The 21,993-nt window shown below is 43.9% G+C and overlaps 1 protein-coding gene across 1 annotated transcript in view; it reads left to right on the top strand.

Annotated features, from left to right (window-relative positions):
• The window catches only part of POLR1A (RNA polymerase I subunit A), an 83,631-nt gene that overhangs the window by 7,628 nt on the left and 54,010 nt on the right, over positions 1-21,993 (top strand). The window contains exons 4-11 of the mRNA XM_025354123.1: positions 8,759-8,866; positions 9,823-9,908; positions 10,029-10,132; positions 15,499-15,585; positions 16,971-17,076; positions 17,678-17,840; positions 20,371-20,541; positions 20,672-20,794. Coding sequence (XP_025209908.1) covers positions 8,759-8,866; positions 9,823-9,908; positions 10,029-10,132; positions 15,499-15,585; positions 16,971-17,076; positions 17,678-17,840; positions 20,371-20,541; positions 20,672-20,794 — 948 coding nt within the window. The remainder of the gene's footprint in view (positions 1-8,758; positions 8,867-9,822; positions 9,909-10,028; positions 10,133-15,498; positions 15,586-16,970; positions 17,077-17,677; positions 17,841-20,370; positions 20,542-20,671; positions 20,795-21,993) is intronic.

Below are 21,993 nucleotides of genomic sequence, written 5' to 3'. Positions count from 1 at the left end.
TTTCTGGACCGAGGATTCAGTCAAGGTTTATTCAATCAAAAGACATTGCTTTTGATGGTTACATTTCTTTGATTGGTCTTAAAGTAGAACATTGTAATGTAGAGAATTCTTTTTCATGATACTGACTTTTTTGGAGGCTCAAGGCCAGTTGTCTGATAGGATTTCTTACATTTTACATTGTCTGATTATTTCCTGTAATTAGATTCACTTTTTGGCAAGAATACAACCTACATGATACAGGGTACTTTGTATTGCATCATTTTAGGAGGCCTATGATATCAGGTTGTTCACCTACTGGTAATGCTTACTTTGTTTACTTTTTGTGTTTGGTTTTTTGGTCTTTTTTTTTTTTTTTTGAGACGGAGTCTTGCTCTGTTGCCCAGGCTGGAGTGCAGTGGCTGGATCTCAGCTCACTGCAAGCTCCGCCTCCCAGGTTTACGCCATTCTCCTGCCTCAGCTTCCCGAGTAGCTGGGACTACAGGCGCCCGCCACCTCGCCCGGCTAGTTTTTTGTATTTTTTTAGTAGAGACGGGGTTTCACCGGGTTAGCCAGGATGGTCTCGATCTCCTGACCTCGTGATCCTCCCATCTCGGCCTCCCAAAGTGCTGGGATTACAGGCTTGAGCCACCGTGCCCGGCTGATCTTTTTTTCTATTAACACATAATATTTATACATATTTTATGGGGTACATAATGATGGTGTGATACAGCCAATGTATGGTGATCAGATCAGGATAATTAGCATATCTATCACCTCAAACATTTATTATTTCTTTGTGTTGCGAACATGCAATATTCTCCTTCTAGCTGTTTGAAACTATGTTATTGTTAGCTATGGTCATCCTATAATGGGGTAGAACACTAGAATTTATTCCTCTTGTCTAATTGTAATTTTATCTCCTTTAACAAATCTCTTCCTGTTCCCCTCTTTTCCCTACCCTTCTCAGCTTCTAGTATTCTCTATTCTACTTTTACTTCTATGAGATCAACTATTTTTGGCTTCCACATATGAGTAAGAACATGTAGTGTTTAACTTTCTGTTCCTGGCTTATTTCACATGATGTCCTCCAGTTCCATCTATGTTGTTGCAAATGACAGGATTTCATGCTTTATTATGGCTAAATAGTATTCCATTGTGTATATATTACCACATTTGCTTTATCCCTTTATCTATTATTGGACATATAGGTTGGTTCCATATCTTGGCTATTGTGAATAGTGCTGCCTCTTTGATATTCTAATTTCTTTTCTTTTGGATAATTGCCCAATAGTGGGATGCTGGATCATATGGTAGTTCTATTTGTAGTTTATTGAGGAACCCTCATATGTTTCCTGTAGTGGCTATACTAGTTTACATTCCCACCAACAGTGTATAAGAGTTCCCTTTTCTCCACATCCTCACCAGCATTTGTTTTTTTTTTGTCTTTTGGGGATAGCCATCCTAACTAGGATGAGATGAAACCTTATTGTGGTTTTGATTTGTGTTTTCCCAGTGACTGGTGACACTGAACATTTTTTCATATATTTGTTAGCCATTTGTGTGTGTTTTGAGAAATGTTTGTTGAGATGATTTGCCCATTTTTTAATTGAATTGTTTGGGATTTTTTGCTGTTGAGATGTTTGGGTTCCTTATATATTCTGAATATTAAGCCTCTGCCCCTAAGATGAATAGTTTGCAAATATTTTCTCCTATTCCATAGCTTGTCTTTTTATTGACTGACTACTTTGCTTTGCGGAAGCTTTTTAGTTTGATATAATCCCATTTGTTTATTTTGGCTTTTGTTGCCTGTGCTTTGAGGTCTGATTCATAAAATATTTTTCCAGACCTTATATTTAGGTCATTGATCAATTTTGAGTTGATTTTTGTAGAGGGGAGGGGTGGAGATATAGTTTCATTCTTCTGCATATGGATATCCAATTTTCCCAGCATCATTTATTAAAGGCACTGTCCTTTTCCCCAATGTGTATTCTTGGCACTTTTTGCAAAAATCAGTTGGCTGCAGATATGTAGATTAATTTTTGGGTTCTCTGTTTTCATTGGCCTATGTTTCTGTTTTCATGCCAGTACCCTACTGTTTTGGTTACTACAGCTTTGTAGTATATTTTGAATTCTGGTAGTGTGGTGCCTCTAGCTTTGTTCTTTTTGCTCAAGATTGCTTTGGCTGTTCAGGGTCTTTTGTGGTTCCATACAAATGTTACAATTTTTTGTTTTTCTGTTTCTGCAAAGAATGTCATTGGTATTTTGATAGGGATTGCAGAATCTACAAATTGGTTTGGGTAGTGTAGTAATTTTAACAGTATTAATTATTCTAATCTATAAGTACAGGATGTTTTTCCATTTGTACCCTCTCCAGTTTCTTTCGTCAGTGTTTTGCAGTTTTCCAAAAGAGTCTTTCACATCCTTGGTTAAATTTATTCCTAGGTATTTTTTTGGTAGCTATTATAAATGGGATTGCCTTCTTAATTTCTTTTTCAGCTAATTCATTGTTTGTGTATAGAAATGCTACTGATTTTTTTTTAATCCTGCAACTTGACTGAATTTGTTTATGAGTTCTAAGAGGTTTTTGGTAGAGTCTAGGTTTTTCTATACATAAGATTATGTTATCTGTAAACAGAGACATTTTTACATCCTTCTTTTCAGTTTGGATGCCTTTTCTTTCTCTTGCCTAATTTCTCTGACTGGTTACTATCGGATAAGGTGGGGTTGACCAGATCTCTATTGTAAAGAGATATTTTTTTCATAGTTGATATTTACATCAGAATTTCTGGTGCTATTAAAAATACCTTATTTGAATTTTCATTTTGTTTGTTGACATATAAAAATGTTATTGATTATATATGAAGCAACCTGGCAAAATTGTCTCATCAATTGTGACAGTTTGTCTGTAGATATTTTTAGATTTTCAATACAGTCATATCTGCAAATACTGGCTTTTTTGTTCCTTTCCAATCCTTTTATGTTTTCTTTTGGTGGCTAGGATCTACATTACTGTGTTGAAGTGGTAGTTGGTATCTTTGTCTTATTTCTTGTCACAAAGAAAAGTTGTTCCCCTTTCCTCTTCTCCTCCCTCTTCTTGGATACTTCAGTGTTGAAGACATAAGGTGGGCGGAGCAAGCTGGGATTCCACAAAGAGACCCAGCCTAGTATATGGTGTCTGAGCCCCAGGAGAGTGAGCAAAGCTTCGTGGGAAAGGTGTCCCTGCACAGGGGGGACTCAGCCAGAGCAGAGTGAGAGGGGATCCCTGCACGTGTGGGCAGCCCTGTGTGGAATACCAGAGCTCGAGTAGGGTAAGGAGGATGTTCATTTGGAGATAAAGACACAGCTTAGAGTGTGAGAGCCCAAATCAGGTGAGAGGGTACCCATGCGGGGTGGCCCAGTGTGGGGTGTGTGAGCCCAAATATGATAAGGAGGGGGTCCACAAGGAGGGTGGACTCATGTGGAACTTGAGCTCAAGTTGGGTGAGGGCTCCATACAGAGGAGGGGATGACGGCGGCAGTGGTGGGAGAGTGGTTACATATAGGGAGAGAGAGACGTTGATGAATAAGTTCTTAATTGATTGAATATGTACTTAAGGATAATGGGGGCCAGGTTTTAACTATCGGAAAAGAGAGTTACAAATATATGAAAGAGAGAAGACAGAATTAATCCTGTATTGTTAAAATGGAATTAAAAGTTCTGGTGTAAAGTGTGTGTGTACACATGTATTTTCCCCTGGCCCTGTCCTTGGAAGGGCTCAGGGGAGTGATAGTAATGGGCACACCTAGCACCCCCTTCTTGTTTTCTAAATACCATTCTCCACTAAAAAAGCTTCTTGGAGAAATAGCTGATCTAGAGCTGGGACAGCGAAAGTACAAGACCAGTCTGGAATATCACCTGCCAGAAAGGAAGTATGTGCCCAAAGAACAATGGGACATGTCCAAAGAACACAGAAGACTGTGTGAAGGGCCCACTCTGGCCAAATCTAGGACAGTTCGAGCATATAATAAACGATGATACTGAATGATTATAACCCATCGAATGAAGTAGGAATCCATGAACCTACTTTTATGTTGATATAAATGAAAAAATGAATTGAGTGACTGAAGGTTTAAGTAACAGGCTACTTACTCACCTTCAAAGTGCCCTCCCCCGTATACACACATATAGTCTTTATTAATTACAAAGGTCAGAGGGAGAATAACTTTACAATGGAGAAGAAGCCTGGCAGTCACCCCCTTACTCGGGTGATCAAAGTGAAACATACCTGATGGTACTGATTGAAATCATGCACTCCCTTATAGGATGCAGTGAGAAGAACACAACATTGCTTCTGGATATTCCTGCCAAAGATACGTTAAGCCAGATCTGATCATGACGAAACTTCAGACATGCCACAATTGAGGGATATTCTATAAAACTTGCCTTTAATCTTCAAAGCTGTTAATGACTAAAGTTAAAGACTAAGGAACTATTCTAAACAAAGTAGTCTTTTAGTCTCTAGTCTTTTAGTCTCTAGTCTTTTAGTCCTTTGCTGTAAAGGACATTAGTATTATTATTTTGAGACAGAGTCTGGCCCTCTCATCCAGGCTAGAGTACAGTGGCACGATCTCGGCTCTCTGCAGCCTCTGCCTCCAGGGTTCAAGCGATCTCCCATCTCATCCTCATGAGTAGCTGGAACTACAGGCATGTACCACCTCACCTGGCTAATTTTTGTATTTTTTTTAGTCAAGACGAGTTTTGCCATATTGACCAGGCTGGTCTTGAACTCCTGACCTCAAGGGATCCACCTGGCTCGGCCTCTCAGAGTGCTGGGATTACGGGCATGAGCAATCACTCCCAGCCTGTAAAGGGTATTATTAAAAGAGTTGGCAAAATTTGAATGGTGTTTCAGGATTAGAAGGTAATAATTTATCAGTGCTAATTTACCATTTTTTGATGATTGTATCATGGTCATATTTGTGAGTGTCCATGTTTATAGAAAATGTTCACCAAAGTATTTGGGGTTGATGGTATATCAGATCAGCAGTGTACTGTCAAATGGCTCGAGAAAGATTTCTGGAAATACTTGCGGTTTTTCTATAAATTTGAGATTGTTTCAAAATATAAATAAATTATACCCTTAAAATAGGGAACCTTTCAACATTTCACTATTAAGCATGGTGTTTACTGAGTTTTTAATCGGATTAAGGAAGCTCCTTTGTATTCCTATTTTGCTGTCATGGCTAAATATTAAATTTTATCAAATACTTTTTCAATATATACTGAAATTTTCAGATAATTTGGGTCCTTTTAAACCGGCTAACATGGTGAATGACTCCATTCCTTTCCTAATGTTAAACTAACCTGGGATTCCTGGGATAAACCCAAATTGTTTATGATATATTACCTTTTTAATATGTCGTTGGATTTGATTTCTTAATATTATACTTGGAATTTTTGCCTCTGTAATCATGAGTGAGATCGGTTTACATTTCCTTTCTCCTATTGTCTTTTTGGGTTTGGGTATCTAGATTATGTCAGCCTCATAAAATAAGTAAGATAATTCTTTTTTTTTTTCCGAGACAGAGTCTCACTGTTGCCCAAGCTGGAGTGCAGCCACGCAGTCGTAGCTCACTGCAGCCTCCGCCTCCCAGCATCAAGTGATTCTGGTGCCTCAGCTTCCCAAATAGCTGGGATTATAGGCGTATGCTACCACGCCCAGCTAATTTTTGTATTTTTAGTAGAGACAGGGTTTCACCACATTGGCCAGGCTGGTCTTGATCTCCTGGCCTCAAGTGATCCACCTACCTTGGCCTCCCAAAGTGCTGGGATTACAGGCATGAGCCACTGTGCCCAGCCGAGGTAGATAATTCTCTCTCTCTTTAAAATGCCCTGGAGGAGATAGGAGACATAGTACGCCAGCAGGGCAGTGCCACACATTTCTCTTCAGCAGGTGTCCTCACAGGGACTAGTTGTCTTTGGCTCCCCACATGACTGACGACTACTCAGAAGCAAAGGAACGAGATCATTTCAGCGGCTAGGGGAGCCACGCTGGCCTAGAAGCCCCATCTCCCAGAAAGGAATCAATATTGTTTCTAACAGTTCCGTGGGCTGTGCCTCCAGGGACCCTAGGATATGCTCAACTAGGACCCAGCGAAGCTCAGAGCTGTGATCTTTCCAGTCCAGATATAGCCTAACCAATTGGGGTCATTTTTACCATCAGTAGTGTTGCCTAATAACACAACTGACATTTCTACTCTTATTTATTTATTTTTTGAGACGGAGTCTTGCTCTGTTGCCCAGGCTGGAGTGCAGTGGTGCAATCTTGGCTCACTGCAACCTCCGCCTCCCAGGCTCTAGCGATTCTCCTGCTTCAGCCTCCTTGAGTAGCTGGGACTACAGGGAAGTGCCATCATGCTCAGCTAATTTTTTGTATTTTTAGTAGAGATGGGGTTTCACCATGTTGGCCAGGCTGGTCTTGAACTCCTGACCTCAGGTGATCTGCCTATCTTGGCCTCCCAAAGTGCTGGGATTACAGGCGTGAGCCACCGTACCTGGCCTGTTTCTACTTTTATTATGTTTCCGAGGGAACAGAGCTAAAAAGTTAACTCATGGTCACATTTGTCCAAAAGAGAGATTGAGAAAGAGAAAGAAAGGATTTTCTTAAACCAGTGCTTACAGTAAGTTATATGTTTCTAGGAATTCCCTCATTTCATTTAAAGTTTCAGATTTATTGGCATAAAATTATTCATGGTGCCTACTATTATACTTAATCCTTTTTTTTGGTAAAATATACACAAAAATGCATTAATTGTATGTACAGTCCAATACAAAGTAACCATCACCCTTACAGTCTAGTTCAATGTCAGCATATTGTTTATGTCCCCAAAAACCCTCCCTCCTTTCCCTGTCCCCTTGTGTATTTATTTTTGACAGTTTGTCTGTCATTGTCCTTTAAAAATTCTTTGTTGGGGCTGGACACAGTGGTTAATGCCTGTAATCCTAGCACTTTGGGAGGCTGAGGTGGGAGGATTGCTCAAGCCCAGGAGTTAAAGAGCAGCCTGGGCAACATAACAAGATGCTACCTTTAGTTTTCTAATAATTATAAAAAATAAATGTGGCCGGGCGCGGTGGCTCACGCCTGTAATCCCTGCACTTTGGGAGGCCGAGGCGGGCGGATCACGAGGTCAGGAGATCGAGACCATCCTGGCTAACAAGGTGAAACCCCGTCTCTACTAAAATACAAAAAATTAGCCGGGCGCGGTGGCGGCGCCTGTAGTCCCAGCTACTCGGGAGGCTGAGGCAGGAGAATGGCGCGAACCCGGGAGGCGGAGCTTGCAGTGAGCCGAGATGGTGCCACTGCACTCCAGCCTGGGGGACAGAGTGAAGACTCCGCCTCAAAAAAAATAAAAAAAAAAAAAAAAAAAAAAAAAATAAATGTAAACATAAAAATTATTTATGGGAATAATTTGAGGGCTAGGATGATGCTGCCTTCTCCAGAGAAGATTCTCATTGCTTCTGCTGTGTGCATGGCACCACTGCCAGCTTGGGACTGTCATTATCCAGGTTCAACGCTTCAAGCTCCCTGGATGGCCCGAGTGATTGTACAAGGGCTGGTAGTTCCTGAGGGTACAGCCCTTTGTGTTCCAGCTTACTGTGTTTATGTGTCAGGGGGTGAAGAACGATGGCTTCCTGTTAGATTTCTAACCTTATACTAAAAAAGCTTTAGGTTTTTAAATTTGTTCTTTTTAAAGGCAGTATCTCACTGTGTTGCTTAGGCAAGCACTGGAGTGCAGCGGCAATTCACAGGTACAATCATAGCGCACTGCAACCTCAAACACCTGGGCTCCAGCGAGCCCCTATCTCAGCATCTGGAGTAGCTAGGACTGCAGAGGCACCACTGTACCCGGCTTAGGTTAAGACTTTCATTTCTGTTTCCTACATGATTTGAGGGTTTCTGAATAAAAAGTTCAAAATTGCTGCATTGGAAAATGCACTCAAGGCCAGGGCTCCTGGGGAGCATCATGGGCTTATTCCCTGGGGCACATGAGTACACCAAGTGATGTCCTGCCTCAGCATAGCACCAAAGCCCCACATTGGGACCCAAAAAATGCACATGGCTGCATGCTCTTTCATCTCGCTAGATTCTTTGTTCCCCTTTAGTCTGCTCTGGTTATTTATTCCTCACTGTCCTGTCAGCTCTTCAGAGCGTCAAGATTTTTAAAATATTTTAACCTATCTTGGTTCTTTGCAGTCTTAGGTTTGGTCTGGGGAATCTAGCCCACCATTATTGGAAGCAGGATGTTCTCATTGGATTTTTTTTTTTTTTTTTTTTTTTTTGAGATGGTGTCTGGCTCTGTCACCTAGGCTGGAGTGCAGTGATACGATCTTGGCTCACTGCAACATCCCCCTCCCAGCGATCTTCCCACATCAGCCTACCAACTAGTTGGGACCACAAGTAGATGCCACCACATCTGGCTAACTCTTTATATTTTTGGTAGAGATGGGGTTTTACCATGTTGCCCGGGCTGGTCTCAAACTCCTGAGCTCTAGTGATCCACCTGCCTCTGCCTCCCAAAGTGCTGGGATTACAGGTGTGAGCCGCCATGCCTGACCTCGTTTGATTTTTTTTAACAGCTATATGTTGTCTCACTCTTTTGAAAGTGCAACACAGTAGCCATGGTTTCTTTTTCTCCCTTCAAATGAATCTTTTCCACCCTTGGAGAGGCTGGTCCCAGTTGTGCTGCTCATCAGAGGTATACATTACCATGATAATGTGGTTTTCCTCTTTGTTTTCCAGTTTCTGGAAGAAAATGCTGATCCCTCTGCTTCTGAAATTCAGGAGGAATTAGAACAATACACAGCTGAAATTGTGCAGAACAACCTCCTGGGGTCCCAGGGCGCACATGTGAGTTAACACTGTCTTTCTCCCATGCTGTTTTTGGCATTATTTTATCACTTTCCCTTTGTGTTGTCCTTTGCGTATACTTCTGGCTTCCCACAGTAGACCAGGTTTGAATCTGAACTCTGTCTCTCATGAGACCTGCAACCTCAACCTCACAAGTTGCACAACTGTGCCTGAGTGTCCACTACCTAATCTCTAATGCCTGCCTGCAGGACCAATGAGAGGATTATGTGACATTAGTTGGTTTTGGTATGGCATCCAGCAAGCCAATTCTTAAAAAATGGCATCAGGTCTTTTTTCCCTTCTCCAACACTTGTCTCTAACCCACCGCTACCTTATTCTTCCCTCCATACACTGCCTAAGTATTAATTTGTTCAATGAATGAATGGGTAGATAATTCACCTGTGATACTAGTCTTGAAATCTGCTTCACTTCCTGCTTGGGTTTCACACCAGAGATGCTGATTTAATTGGTCTGGGGTAGGGTCCAAATGGAGTTACAAAAGCTCCCAGATGGTTCCCATCTGCTGCCAGGTGCAGAGCCACTCATGGGGCTGGACTGTGGATGTGCCTTCTGCAGAACTCTGAGGTCCTTCTGAGGCAGACCAGCTGCATCCAGAGGGCTTCCTTTTACAAGTGAAAGTAACTAGCACTTAGTGAGTACTGGCTGTATTTCAAGCCCCCACTGCATTCGTGATTATTTATCTTAGTAAGAGCTTGCTGCGGTGGTTACTATTCTTATTCCCATATTATAATTGAGGAAACTGAAGGTTTAAAGAGGTCGCTCAGTAATTGTCAGAGCTCAACTATATTAGGGTTCTATGGAAGATTTTGTTTAAGAAAGTGTTGGTGGGAGTGTTTCCGCTGGTTAAAAATAAAAGGTGAAAACAATAAAGTAAATATATTGGATTCTCTTCAAAATGGCACTCCAAGGTTCTCTGACTTTTTAAAAAAAAACAGGTAAAGAATGTGTGTGAGAGCAAGAGCAAGCTCACTGCTGTCTTCTGGAAGGCACATATGAATGCTAAGCGCTGTCCCCACTGCAAGTAAGTATCAGGGCCCTTTCCCCAGGTGAGACGTCTCTGGGTCTGGGCAGTCACTCATGGCTATTATTAAATATCTTACGGGTTTTTTATCTCCTCAATCACAACTGTCCTCCTGCGCAGGACTGGACGATCTGTTGTCCGAAAGGAACACAACAGCAAGTTGACGATCACGTTTCCAGCCATGGTGCACAGGACAGCTGGCCAGAAGGACTCCGAGCCCCTGGGTGAGCAGACTGGGTCTGGAGAGGAGCTCCATGTGAGGCCAGCAGATGTGTCCTAAACCCTGGGAATACCTGGTTCTCCTCACCACGTGTTTCTCCGCCACGTCTGGGAGGGGCCGGCAGAGGCACAGTGTGCAGGCCTCTCAGGCCTAAGGGGACCCCAGCGAGCGCCCAGCTCAGGCCTCTCACACGGGAGAGCTGATGGCAGGGGCTACTTTATGAGGCAGTGCCCCACAAGCGCCTCTTGCCTTAACTGGTCGTTTTTCTGAAAGGTTTTTCAGGAAGAAATTAAGAAATTTACCTGGCAAATATTTTGAAATATTTTACTGTAAAACAAGTGTGGATCTATTTTGGAATAAAATGTAGGCGAATAATTTTTAAGAAAAACTACAAGAATTCAGCAAAACGTTAGTGCCTCCTGCCAGCCTGCTCCTGTCTGTCCACCCACATCCCCCCTGGGTAGAGTTCTTTCCTCAGCTCTGTCCCACCCAAGCTCTGCTTCGGACAAATTTTGAGATAACTTAATACTCCCACTTTTTAATTTTTATAGTAGTAGGCTTATTTAAGAATGTTTTTTGGTTTTTATTCTGAAGTGGTCAGAAGATTAAATAGAGTATTCCAAGAGAAGCACTGAGAGCAGTACCTGCTGTGTAATATGTGCTATGTAGATATTAACTGTTCATTTTTTATTAAGTCATCAGCTTGCCAGGATAGAAAATGCATAACCTGGCCGGGCACAGTGACTCACACCTGTAATCCCAGTACTTCGGGAGGCTGAGGCAGGCAGATCACTTGAGGTCTGGAGTTCAAGACCAGCCTGGCCAACGTGGTAAAACCCCATCTCTACTAAAAATACAAAAATTAGCCAGACGTGGTGGCAGGCACCTGTAATCCCAGCTACTCAGGAGGCTGGGACAGGAGAATCACTTGAACCCCAGGAGGCGCCGTCTTCAGTGAGCTGAGATCGTGCCACCGCACTTCAGCCTGGGTGACAGAGCAAGACTCGATCTCAAAAAAAGAAAGAAAGAAAAAGCACAACCTACAATTGTCACTTGGCTCTGCCACTTTTTCTGAGTGGCTAATAGAAGGCTATTTTGAGGAGATTCCATTTCCAACTCTATATAATGGCATTCATAAAGCCTCTTGCCTAGAATTGAAGAAATTACATGCGTGGAAGTCCATAGCAGATACTGTTACTAAACCTTTCACCAGTGCTTGAGAATATGGAATAAACATGGAAATAAGATCCCCTCCTGAAGATGCATGATGTATCTTTTACATTGAACACTCTGGCATGACCTGGAGTAAATGAAAAACCTGTTTATCATTATTTTTTAAGTGTTATATTTTAGGATAATTTTTCGACTTAATAGAACAGTAGTGAACATAGTACAGAGAATTCCTTTATACTCTTTACTTAATTTGCCCTAATGTAACATAGTAGATTACCGTGGTGCATTTGTCAAAACTGAGTTTAACATTGGTGCAACACTACTGGCTAAACTATAGACTTTTAAAATTTTGCTGGTTTTCCAGTAATTTCCTTTTTATGCTCCTGGATCCAACCCAGGATACCACATTGCATTTAGAAAGCCTTTTTACTTTTGTTTCATGGTTGGCAGTTAATACCATAAGAGTGGATTTTCCTACACTTAACCATTAAATAGCCCTCAAAACAATTTTCTTGTAATACCAGTTGGGAATTGCTTCTGTAGCCCTTAGGATGCCTTATAAAATGTTCATAGATTGAGAACAAAGATGGTCAGAATTCTAGAAGATAGTTTTTGTGGGGCAAATGTCCAGCAGGTAAGTAGCCTTTCAATGCCTTCCGCAAACCCATTCTTCTAAAGTCATCTTCCATTGCAGCCATGCGAATATGATGGTGCAACCACAAGTCTGTGCATTAGAAACAAGTAGACCATAGTCTTCTACAGCTCCAGGCTTGGGTATTCAGTATTTAGCACACATTTATTTGTTGGGCACTCAGCGTTATGCCAAGGACCATGTTTGTGATGAGCACGATGCCAAGATACAGACCAGACCATGTGGTCTCTGCCTCTGAAGGGGCTGCAAGCAACATAGGTCAGTAACCCTGGGGAGCAGGTGATGTGGAGGAAGGCGAGAACCCTCAGCGTGGGTCTGACCATCTTCCTGGTATCAGAGGGACTCAAAAAGTGAGGGCTGGGCTGGGTGTGGTGGCTCACACCTGTAATCCCAGCACTTCGGGAGGCCAAGGCAGGCGGATCATCTGAGATCAGGAGTTCAAGACTAACCTGACCAACATGGTGAAACCCTGTCTCTACTTAAAAAAAAAAAAAATTAGCCGAGCATGATGGCACACGCCTGTAATCCCAGCTACTCAGGAGGCTGAGACGGGAGAATCGCTTGAACTCGGGAGGCGGAGGTTGCAGTGAGCCGCGATTGCACCATTGCACTCCAGCCTGGGCCACAAGAGCGGAGCCCCGTCTCAAAAAAAGAAAAAAAAGTGAGGGCTGTGCCTGAGTAGTCCCCACGGACTGGTGATCCCACAAGGAGCGCTGTCAGCTTGTGAAATGCTGCACGTGCTGCTCCCGCGCGCTCCCTGTGCCCCCTGAGCCCCACAAGGCACATTAACATTTAAAATAAGAATTCGTATAGCCAAGACACTTCCACCCATTGTGATCCCAGGTTATTTGACCTCCTTATCCCTTTTTCCTGTGGCACCTCTCACAGCTGAAAGAAACACACATTCAAGATGCTCTGAAATCCCAGCTAGGCAGAAGTCATTGTTGCAAGCTGCAGAAGTTCTTGTTAGGAGAGGATGCAGCTCGTGTGAGGAGATGGGCTTCCACAGCTCTCCTCTGACTCTAAGATCCTGTGATTGAAGAACAGCCTCTGCCTTCACGGTGACTAAACTGCAGTGGGGACATTGCTGGGACAGGAGCTGAGGAGATTTGACTGATCTTCTTCAGCATTTCTGATGTATTTAGTAGAAGAGAAAGTTCAGACATTCATTTTCAGAAATGCCCACAAAGTGCAGGTTAATGGAGTCTGTTTTCTCCCCCTGAACATATGTAGCTTTCTAATGCTGTGGTTGTCCCTGAATGCCATTCTTCATTGCATACGCATGCTTCCTTCATCTGCATTAACTCACTGAAATATTCTGCTTTTATCGACATCAAAACTTTAAACATGCAGACTCCTTGACTTAGCAATTCTGCTTCGATGACTTTATCCTAAGGAACTAGAATACTCACAGTGTTGTTTGAATGGTTGAAAACTGGACATGGGCTGGGCGCGGTGGCTCACGTCTGTAATCCCAGCACTTTGGGAGGCTGAGGCGGGCGGATCATGAGGTCAGGAGATCGAGACCATCCTGGCCAACACGGTGAAACCCCATCTCTATTAAAAAATACAAAAAAATTAGCCGGGCATGCTGGTGGCACCTGTAGTCCCAGCTGCTCAGGAGACTGAGGCAGGAGAATGGCGTGAACCTGGGAGGCAAGCTTGCAGTGATCGGAGATCGTGCCACTGCACTCCAGCCTGGGTGACAGAACGAGACACCATCTCAGAAAAACAAAAAAACAAAACAAAAAAAAACTGGACATAACTTAAATACTTATTAACAGAGACTAGTTAAATTATGGTGCTTTTGTTAATTGTTCTCCAAGTTAGGGATTTCTCTAAAAACCTATGATGACATATCCTCTGCAGATTTTAAAGAAACTAGCTGGAGAATTGGAGGTGGAATGAAGCTAGTTTTTAAAAATGGAGGAGGCTGGGTGCGGTAACTCATGCCTGTAATCCCAGCACTTTGGGAGGCCGAGGCGGGTGGATCATGGGGTCATTAGTTCGAGACCAGCCTGGCCAACCAGGCAAAACCCTGTCTCTACTAAAAATACATAAATTAGCAGGGCATGGTGGCGTGTGCCTGTGATCCCAGCTACCTGAGAGGCTGAGGTAGGAGAATCACATGAACCTGGGAAGGCAGAGGTTGCAGTGAGCCAAGATCCTGCCACTGCACTCCAGCCTGGGTGACAAGAGCAAGACTCCATCTCGAAGAAAAAAAAAAATGGAGGAAAAGGCAAGAGTGGTGTTTTTAAGTGTGGACTATCTTAGGCTATTTTAAATTTGAGCCGTATACTCTTAATTTAGAATTTGCTGTGAGCTAGACACCCTGTCAAGTGTTGGGAACACAGAGAAGGCATAGTTCCTGTCCTGATACGTGTATAAAAAGGGAAAATTGAGCAATGCTTAGTTTCAGTGGATGTATCCAGAAAAGGTGTTTTGGGTTTTTGTTTTGTTTTAAGACAGGGTCTTACTCTGTCACCCAGGCTGGAGTGCAGTGACACGATCTCGGCTTCCTACAACCTCTGCTTCTTAGGTTCAAGCGATTCTCCTGTCTCAGCCTCCCAAGTAGCTGGGATTACAGGTGTGCACCACCACACCCAGCTAATTTTTGTATTTTTCGTAGAGTCAGGGTTTCCTGTGTTGGCCAGGCTGGTCTTAAACTCCTCAGGTGATACGCCTGCCTTGGCCTCCCAAAGTGCCCAGAAAGTTTTGAACCTGAAAGACACACTACTTACTTGTCTTAGTTAATCATCTAAATGCCTGGACCCTACCTCCTGAATGGCAGCCCGAAGCCTGGTTTTCTAATGTAACCTGGGTGTCGCTGGTAGACAGCATCCCAGAGTGATCTTGCTTAGTGTGAGAAACCAAGCCCAATCTATTCCTCGCACACCAGTATATTTGTAAAAAGAAGTCAGTCTGTATTTACCCATAAAAATACTTACTTATCCATAATTCAGCTTATGTGAACCTTTCTGGTAAAAACCAGGTAGATAAAGATATTTATTATAATGTTACCTATAATAGCAAAATACAGAAATGAATCCAGATGTCCAATTATGAGAATATGGTTAAGTGAATTAGCAATCATCCTTAATGGACTATCACATAGCCATGAAAAATGGTGATCAGGCAAAAGCTACATAGCAACGTGCAGAAATGCTGACGAGATGATACTAAAAGGGCAAAGTAGTGTTCAAAATAAATCCACACTGAAGATTACAGTTGTGTAAAATACTTCTATAGACAGAAGTGCTGGAAAACAATATATAAAAGTGATAGTTGTTAATGTGATGGGATTATGGGTAATGTTTTCTTTGCTTTTTGGGGGGGGGGAGGATTTATACAGTAGCCATATGATTTTTATTACTAGAGAAATGAGATTAACGGCCAGAGGGAATCCAGGCCTGAGAATATGCTACCGTAGAGATTGATTTTTGTGGTCAAGTTGCAGGCTTGGTGATAAAGAATGGATATATCCCATTGCAGAAAGAGTACCTGTTCCTGATTTATTGCACTTTGATTCTCCTCCTTGGCTCCAGGAATTGAGGAAGCTCAGATGGGAAAACGAGGATACTTAACACCCACCAGTGCCCGCGAACACCTTTTTGCCCTGTGGAAGAATGAAGGTGCTGTATCAGGCTAAAGAAATAGCCTTGATCTCCTCTAGGCTTTTATTTCCTGGACTCCTTAGCCCTGCCTTATTACTTCTTTTAAGTTGTGATGATTGTAGCTCTGTCCTGGAACTGATCCAGAGGTTTGGGGCAGTCTTCAGGGCACATTGACATTGAGATGTCATAGAGCAGGCGAGGTCATACCCAGCACCAAAAACTTGACAATTACTGCAGCTGAGCCAGGTTATCAAATGACAACTGCAGGTAGGCCTCGCTTAATACAGGTTGGCGTATTTTTAGAAGGTTCAGTGTAACTTATTTTAAATGCCCATAAGTAAAATGCTTTGTCCTTCTGTGAATCAGAGAATGAACTCTGTCTTATTTAAATTGAGACTTTACTGTAAGGGAAATCCTTCTTTCCTTCTGAGTGTATAACAAAACCTATGCAGTATATTCAAGCCCTTGTGAGAGTGTGTTGTGGAACGCTGACTATAACCTCTGTGTAATAAGAAGCACTTACAAATGAACATGTTGTTAAAGAGATGTCAGGGAAAAAAAAAAAAGCACTGGAGTTAGTATGATTGCTTCTGCGGCAGGCCCTAGCACATTTTAATCTTTTTCTCACATCACCAGAAACCTGAAACACAGCTTTGGTCCACAGAAGATCCTTTCTTGGCAGCACCTGTTAGGGGTGGGAGGAGGCTAACTTAGAAAAAAATTTTTTATTCAACATTTTTTTATGAAGATCAAAGTAATAATTATGTGTGTGATGTGTATGTGTTTTAATAGTCCAGGAGGGTGATTAAAAACAAGTAAAGTTTCTTCCCCTTCCTTGCTCATCTCAGTTCCTGGGTTAAGAGCTATTGTCCCTGTAGTACCCATTTTTATGCTGTCATATCCCCTGCATACAAACTGTCATGTACACAGAGGCTATTTTTTGTTTTTATAAAGAAAAATGAGGCCAGCCAGGCACGTTGGCTCATGCCTCTAATCACAGCAATATGGGAGGCTGAGGCAGGTGGATCAGTTGAGCCCAGAAGTTCAAGACCAGCCTGGACAACCAAGCAAAACCTCATCTCTTTAAAAAAAAAAAAAAAAAGAAAGTGCAAAAATTAGCTGGGCATGATAGCACGCACCTGTAGTCCCAACTACTTGGAAGGCTGAGGTGGCAGAATTGCCTAAGCCTGGGAGATCAAGGCTGCAGTGAGTCATGATCGCACCACTGCACTGCAGCCTGGGTGACAGGAGTGAGACCTTGTCTCGAAAAAGAAAAATGTGACCTTAACTCTACATATTATCTTGTATTCTGTTTTTTCCTCACTCAGTAATATTTTTATGGTTGTCCTCCCATGCCTTCAGTGATAAATGTAAATGGTCTCCTTGGTTGCTTTCCAATGCAGGATTCTTTCTGAACTACCTTTTTTCGGGAATGGATGATGATGGTATGGAGTCCAGATTCAATCCCAGTGTGTTCTTTCTCGATTTCTTGGTGGTGCCACCCTCAAGGTAATACCCTTTAATTAACTTATTTCACCTGAAGAAAAGCTTACTAAGGAACTGAACCGTGACCTCTAGGAGAGGTGAAAGGGCCAAGGGCACTGAGACAGAGCTGCAGTTCTGCTCCAGGTGCAGGTGGTGGAAGGGCTTACTTTCCTTCCTGTTTGTTGTGAATGCGATAGGAATGTTAGTTGTTTTTGTTTGCTTGTACTGTCTCCCAGGCTAGAGTGCAGTGGCATGATCCTGGCTCACTGCAACCTCTGCCTCCCAGGCTCAAGTGATTCTTCTGCCTAAGCCTCCCGAGTAGCTGGGATTACAGGCGTGCATCACCACACCCAGCTAATTTTTGTATTTTTCATAGAGATGGGGTTTCACCATGTTGGCCAGGCTGGTCTCGAACTCCTGACCTCCAGTGATCCACCCGCCATGGCTTCCCAAAGTGCTGGGATTATAGGCTTGAGCCACCACACCCAGCTGGAATGTTGATTGGGAAGGTTGGTTGTTTTGAGCATGGTGGGGTGTGCTCCCTACAGTAGGCATGGGTGAGAGGCTGAAGAACATGACCCTTTCCTCACACTAAACATTCGTTTATTCGTATGTCCCCCTGCAGGTATCGCCCAGTCAGTCGCCTAGGAGACCAGATGTTTACCAATGGCCAGACGGTGAACTTGCAGGCTGTCATGAAGGATGTAGTTCTGATTCGAAAACTTCTGGCATTGATGGCCCAAGAACAGAAGCTGCCAGAGGAAGTGGCCGCACCCCCTCCAGATGAGGTCAGGGCTGCTCTGGTGCTGATGTGATGAGCACACACGCTTGGTGCTAACTCTGTGCGGTGTGGATGCAGACACGGGTTACCAGGAGATGCTTCCTGGGATATTCTGTGTAGCTGGCGGCAGCCTTAGTGTGAGCTGTGGGCTTAGGGGGCACCTAGGAACATTAGGGGAATGCACATGGGTCTGAGCATGGAAAGGTCTGGGTTCTGTGCCGAACGACCATGCCAGGTGACCCTAGTTGAGTCACTTTCTTATACTAGTGTCTGCTATAAAATGCATGTGATTTGTGGTGAGATTTCACACTGAGGCTCTTCTGGGCTACCAGCTCTCAGAAGCTCTAGAAAGAATAGCCTGCTTCCCTCAGGCTCTAAGAGTGTCCCTTCTGGGTCACAGTACTAGAGTTCATATTGTCAACTCTATTTTGGACACATTAATGTCTCCAGCATTGGGGTCAGGAAAGTAGTATTGCAGAGTATAAATTCCTCTCAGAACAGGACAGTTTCAACTAACGTTTCCTGAGCCCCTTCTGTGTGCCAGGTTAAATAGTAGGTCTTCAGTGGGTACAAAGGTGAATTGGGCACCCAGGAAGCTTGCTGAGGTCATCAAGATCCTTCCCAGCTCTAAAGTACTCTCTGGATGCAAATAGGCAGCCTTGGGTAGACAGACAGGATTCTCAGACTCCAGCCACTGGGACAGTCCCGCTGTCTGCCAGGCCCATCACAAGGTGGCACCACTGTCTCCTGGACACTTAAGCTGCAGGTTACACTTGGGGCTTTCTTTGGTTTTGCTTGTTTCCTGGTCGGCCAGCATTGGTGTGCTTTTAAAAACTCCTTAGTGTGAGAGAAATCAGCCATCTGCATGCCTTAGTGCAGTTTCCAAGGAAAGACCATGGGATAATTGCTCCCAATGACTAGAGCTGAGAATCTTAGTTGGATGTCCCTTAAAAATCGGGCAGCCTGGCCAGGCATGATAGCTCACAGCTGTAATCCCAGCACTTTGGGAGACCAAGGCAGGAGGTTCACTTGAGCCCAGGAGGTTTAGACCAGGTGGGCAACATGGCGAAACCCCATCTCTACCAAAAATACAAAAAATAGCTGGGTGTGGTGGCTCATGCCTATGGTGACAGCTACTCAGGAGGCTGAGGTGGGAGGATTGCTGGAGCCAGGGAAGTCAAGGCTGCAGTGAGCTATGATTGCACAAGTGTACTCCAGCTTGGGTGACAGAGTTAGACCCCATCTCAAGAATTAAAAAAAAAAAAAAAAAATTGATCATCCCCTTTGTCGAACAAATGCTTGGTCTCTGAGGGGCAAATAGCATCCTCTGATTCCTATGCCCCAGTGTCCTCTTTCCTTGTGATTGACAGGACATGTTTTTTCTTCCCCCTTACTCTCTGTGTTCCATCCTCATGGCAGCCCTTGCCAGGCACCATCTAGGCACTGGGGATACGCCAGTGAGACAAGTTCTCACTCATTTCACAATCACTGGTCCTGAGTCAGGTAATGCCATGAGCAGTGAGTTGGGCTAACAGGACCCAGTCATCATGCAGGTGACCATATCTCCCACTGGGACTCCAGCCAGAAGGGGACCCTGAGTGTTTTATGTAGAATACATCTATTTTCCCTCCAACTAAAGAAGACTCTTGTGTTCCTCAGGGTTGAGGACAAGCCCACTTCATCACTACTGGGTTTTCATGACATTCTCATTTACTGAATCTTCACCCACCGTCACCCTCCCACCTCAAGACACTGACAGGTTTCTTCTCTCATCTGCCCACACTGGAAGACATGGGACCATCTGTCTGCTTGTGTCATACCCAGCCAATGGGGCCAGTAGGTGGCCAGACAGTATCAATAGGTGGTGCTCTAAACCAGCGGAAGGCAGTTTCTGTCCCCTGGGTAGGGAGTGGGAGAGAGGAGGAGACGGAGCTAGAGGCAAAAATATTAAAAAAGGATTGGTTAAATATTCCAATGAGACTTGGCAATCATCCAGTAACTTGATATAGCTCAGTTGAAGACCCACATCTTAATTGATGACATAGAATATCATATGGCAAACCTAGCTCCTCTTAAGAAATTGTTCCACCTGCATGTTTGTAAGTGGTTTGGATCAAGTTTTTCAAAGCCATAACTAAAACTGAAACTGCATATGAGAATCGGTTATCTGGTGGGATAACAGAACTTCCTGAGAAATGTACTGATGTGAGAAGGACTTCTTAGTTTTCTTTAGGAATTGCATATTAAAGAATTTCAGCAAATGCTTTAAGAAAGGAGCATGCTTACTCATTTTGAATTCATCTTACTACTAGAAAGAGACAGACTGGTAAATATGTAATAGTGCTGATATGTCTTATCGACATGTACTTACAAGATTGATTTATCAGCACGTTTGTGTCTGATCTGTCAGGTTCAGAGGAGATATAAACTCCAGAGTGCATAGTCGTCAGAGCCAGGGTAAGAAAGAAAAATTAAATCAAGCCAGGCCTTTTGGAGCTTTTTTCCATCCTTCCTTTTTTCTTGGTTTTATCTTCCAGGAAAAAGACTCTTTGATTGCTATTGACCGATCCTTTTTGAGTACACTTCCAGGCCAGTCCTTCATAGACAAACTTTACAACATTTGGATTCGCCTTCAGAGCCACGTCAATATTGTGTTCGATAGTGAGATGGACAAACTAATGATGGACAAGTACCCAGGCATTAGGCAGGTGAGCAAAAACTGGATTCCCACTGCTAGCTGCAGAGGATAAATAATAAACATTGTGTATTGAAACAAGAAACTAATAAGCCTACTGGAATTCTTGTTGAATGTTATTATGGCCTTTTTTCTCCATAAAGATCCTGGAAAAGAAAGAAGGCCTGTTCCGAAAACACATGATGGGAAAGCGAGTGGACTACGCTGCACGCTCAGTCATCTGCCCAGATATGTACATCAACACCAACGAAATTGGAATTCCCATGGTGTGTGTGTGTGTGTGTGTGTGTGTGTGTGTGTGTGCAGGGCTCATTTGTTCCCTGTGGGTGGCAGACAGGAATGCCACAGAGGGCTGGGGACAGGATGTGCAGCAGATTATAGTGGCTTGGGCAGAACTAGCTTCTGCCTCTTCCTGGACAGCTCATGAGGAGGTGACTGGAAGCCACATGATGGCATTGCTGTCACTCCTTGCCAGGCTTACAGACACCTTCTACCCACAAGTCAGCACTAGAGAGCTGATTGCGGGGTATTCCACATCCCTGCCCACATAGCTTCCTCCTGCCCACCTCAGCCTAGTCTTTTGACCTTCCTCACCAAATTGAATACATGACAGGGGAGAGGAAGAGGGCATGGGGTCCAGGCATCAGAAATGTGTACCCCAGGTTACTGGGAAGAGGAAAGGGAGTGAGTCCTGGAGAGAGACGTGTGCATGTTGCCCACGCCCTGTTTTGCTTCTCAGGGTAAGCAGCTTACTATTCACCTGTTAGTGCTCTCCCGCGACCCCCTCCGGGAGCCAGCTTCATCTTCTCACTTGCTTAGCACTTCACGCCATGGTGCTCAGCAGCAGCAGCCTTTAATGAGCTTCCTCCTTAATAGGCCTCGAGGTCAGTAATGTGAAGGTGGTTTAATTTCCCTCCGTGGAGAGCCTCATTTCCTCGCGCGCCACCTGCTCCACCCCTCTCTGGGGACTGGTGATGAGCAGCGCTGAAGTGTTCTTTCCGATCATCCTGTGTCCCCATGGCCTCATCTCTCTGTGGCACACTTGGGCTTCCTGGACAAAGGCATGACAGGAGTCCGAGAAGGCCCAGTCCTGTGCCCACTGCCTCCTAGGAACCATAGTCCTTGCATCTGAAAGCTGGATCACATGGTGAGGACCAGCTTTGTAAAGTCCAGTGGTGACATTCCCAAATCTGAGGCCCCGAGGAGACATGTAGCAACTTTTGGTTGCCCTCTCTGGACAGAAGGCAGGGGCCACCCTTGTTGGCCTTGACCTCATAGTGCCTACAACGTCCCCAGCTCTGCGAGAGACCTTCTGTGCTGCCTCTTCTGTCTTCCAAGGTGCTGGGTTCTCGTTTGTGGATCTGGGTTTGTTTGACAGTGGCTTGTCCCTGGAGGAGAGACTCCGAAGTCACTTCTCTGCCCACCTGCAGACTGCCGCGAGTCTCAGGGCCATGGTGGCCTGGGG

This window comes from Theropithecus gelada, chromosome 13, assembly GCF_003255815.1.
Source record: "Theropithecus gelada isolate Dixy chromosome 13, Tgel_1.0, whole genome shotgun sequence".
NCBI classification, from domain to species: domain Eukaryota; kingdom Metazoa; phylum Chordata; class Mammalia; order Primates; family Cercopithecidae; genus Theropithecus; species Theropithecus gelada.
The sequence above is the reverse complement of the archived record's forward strand: the minus strand, read 5'-3'. Positions and strand labels throughout refer to the sequence as shown.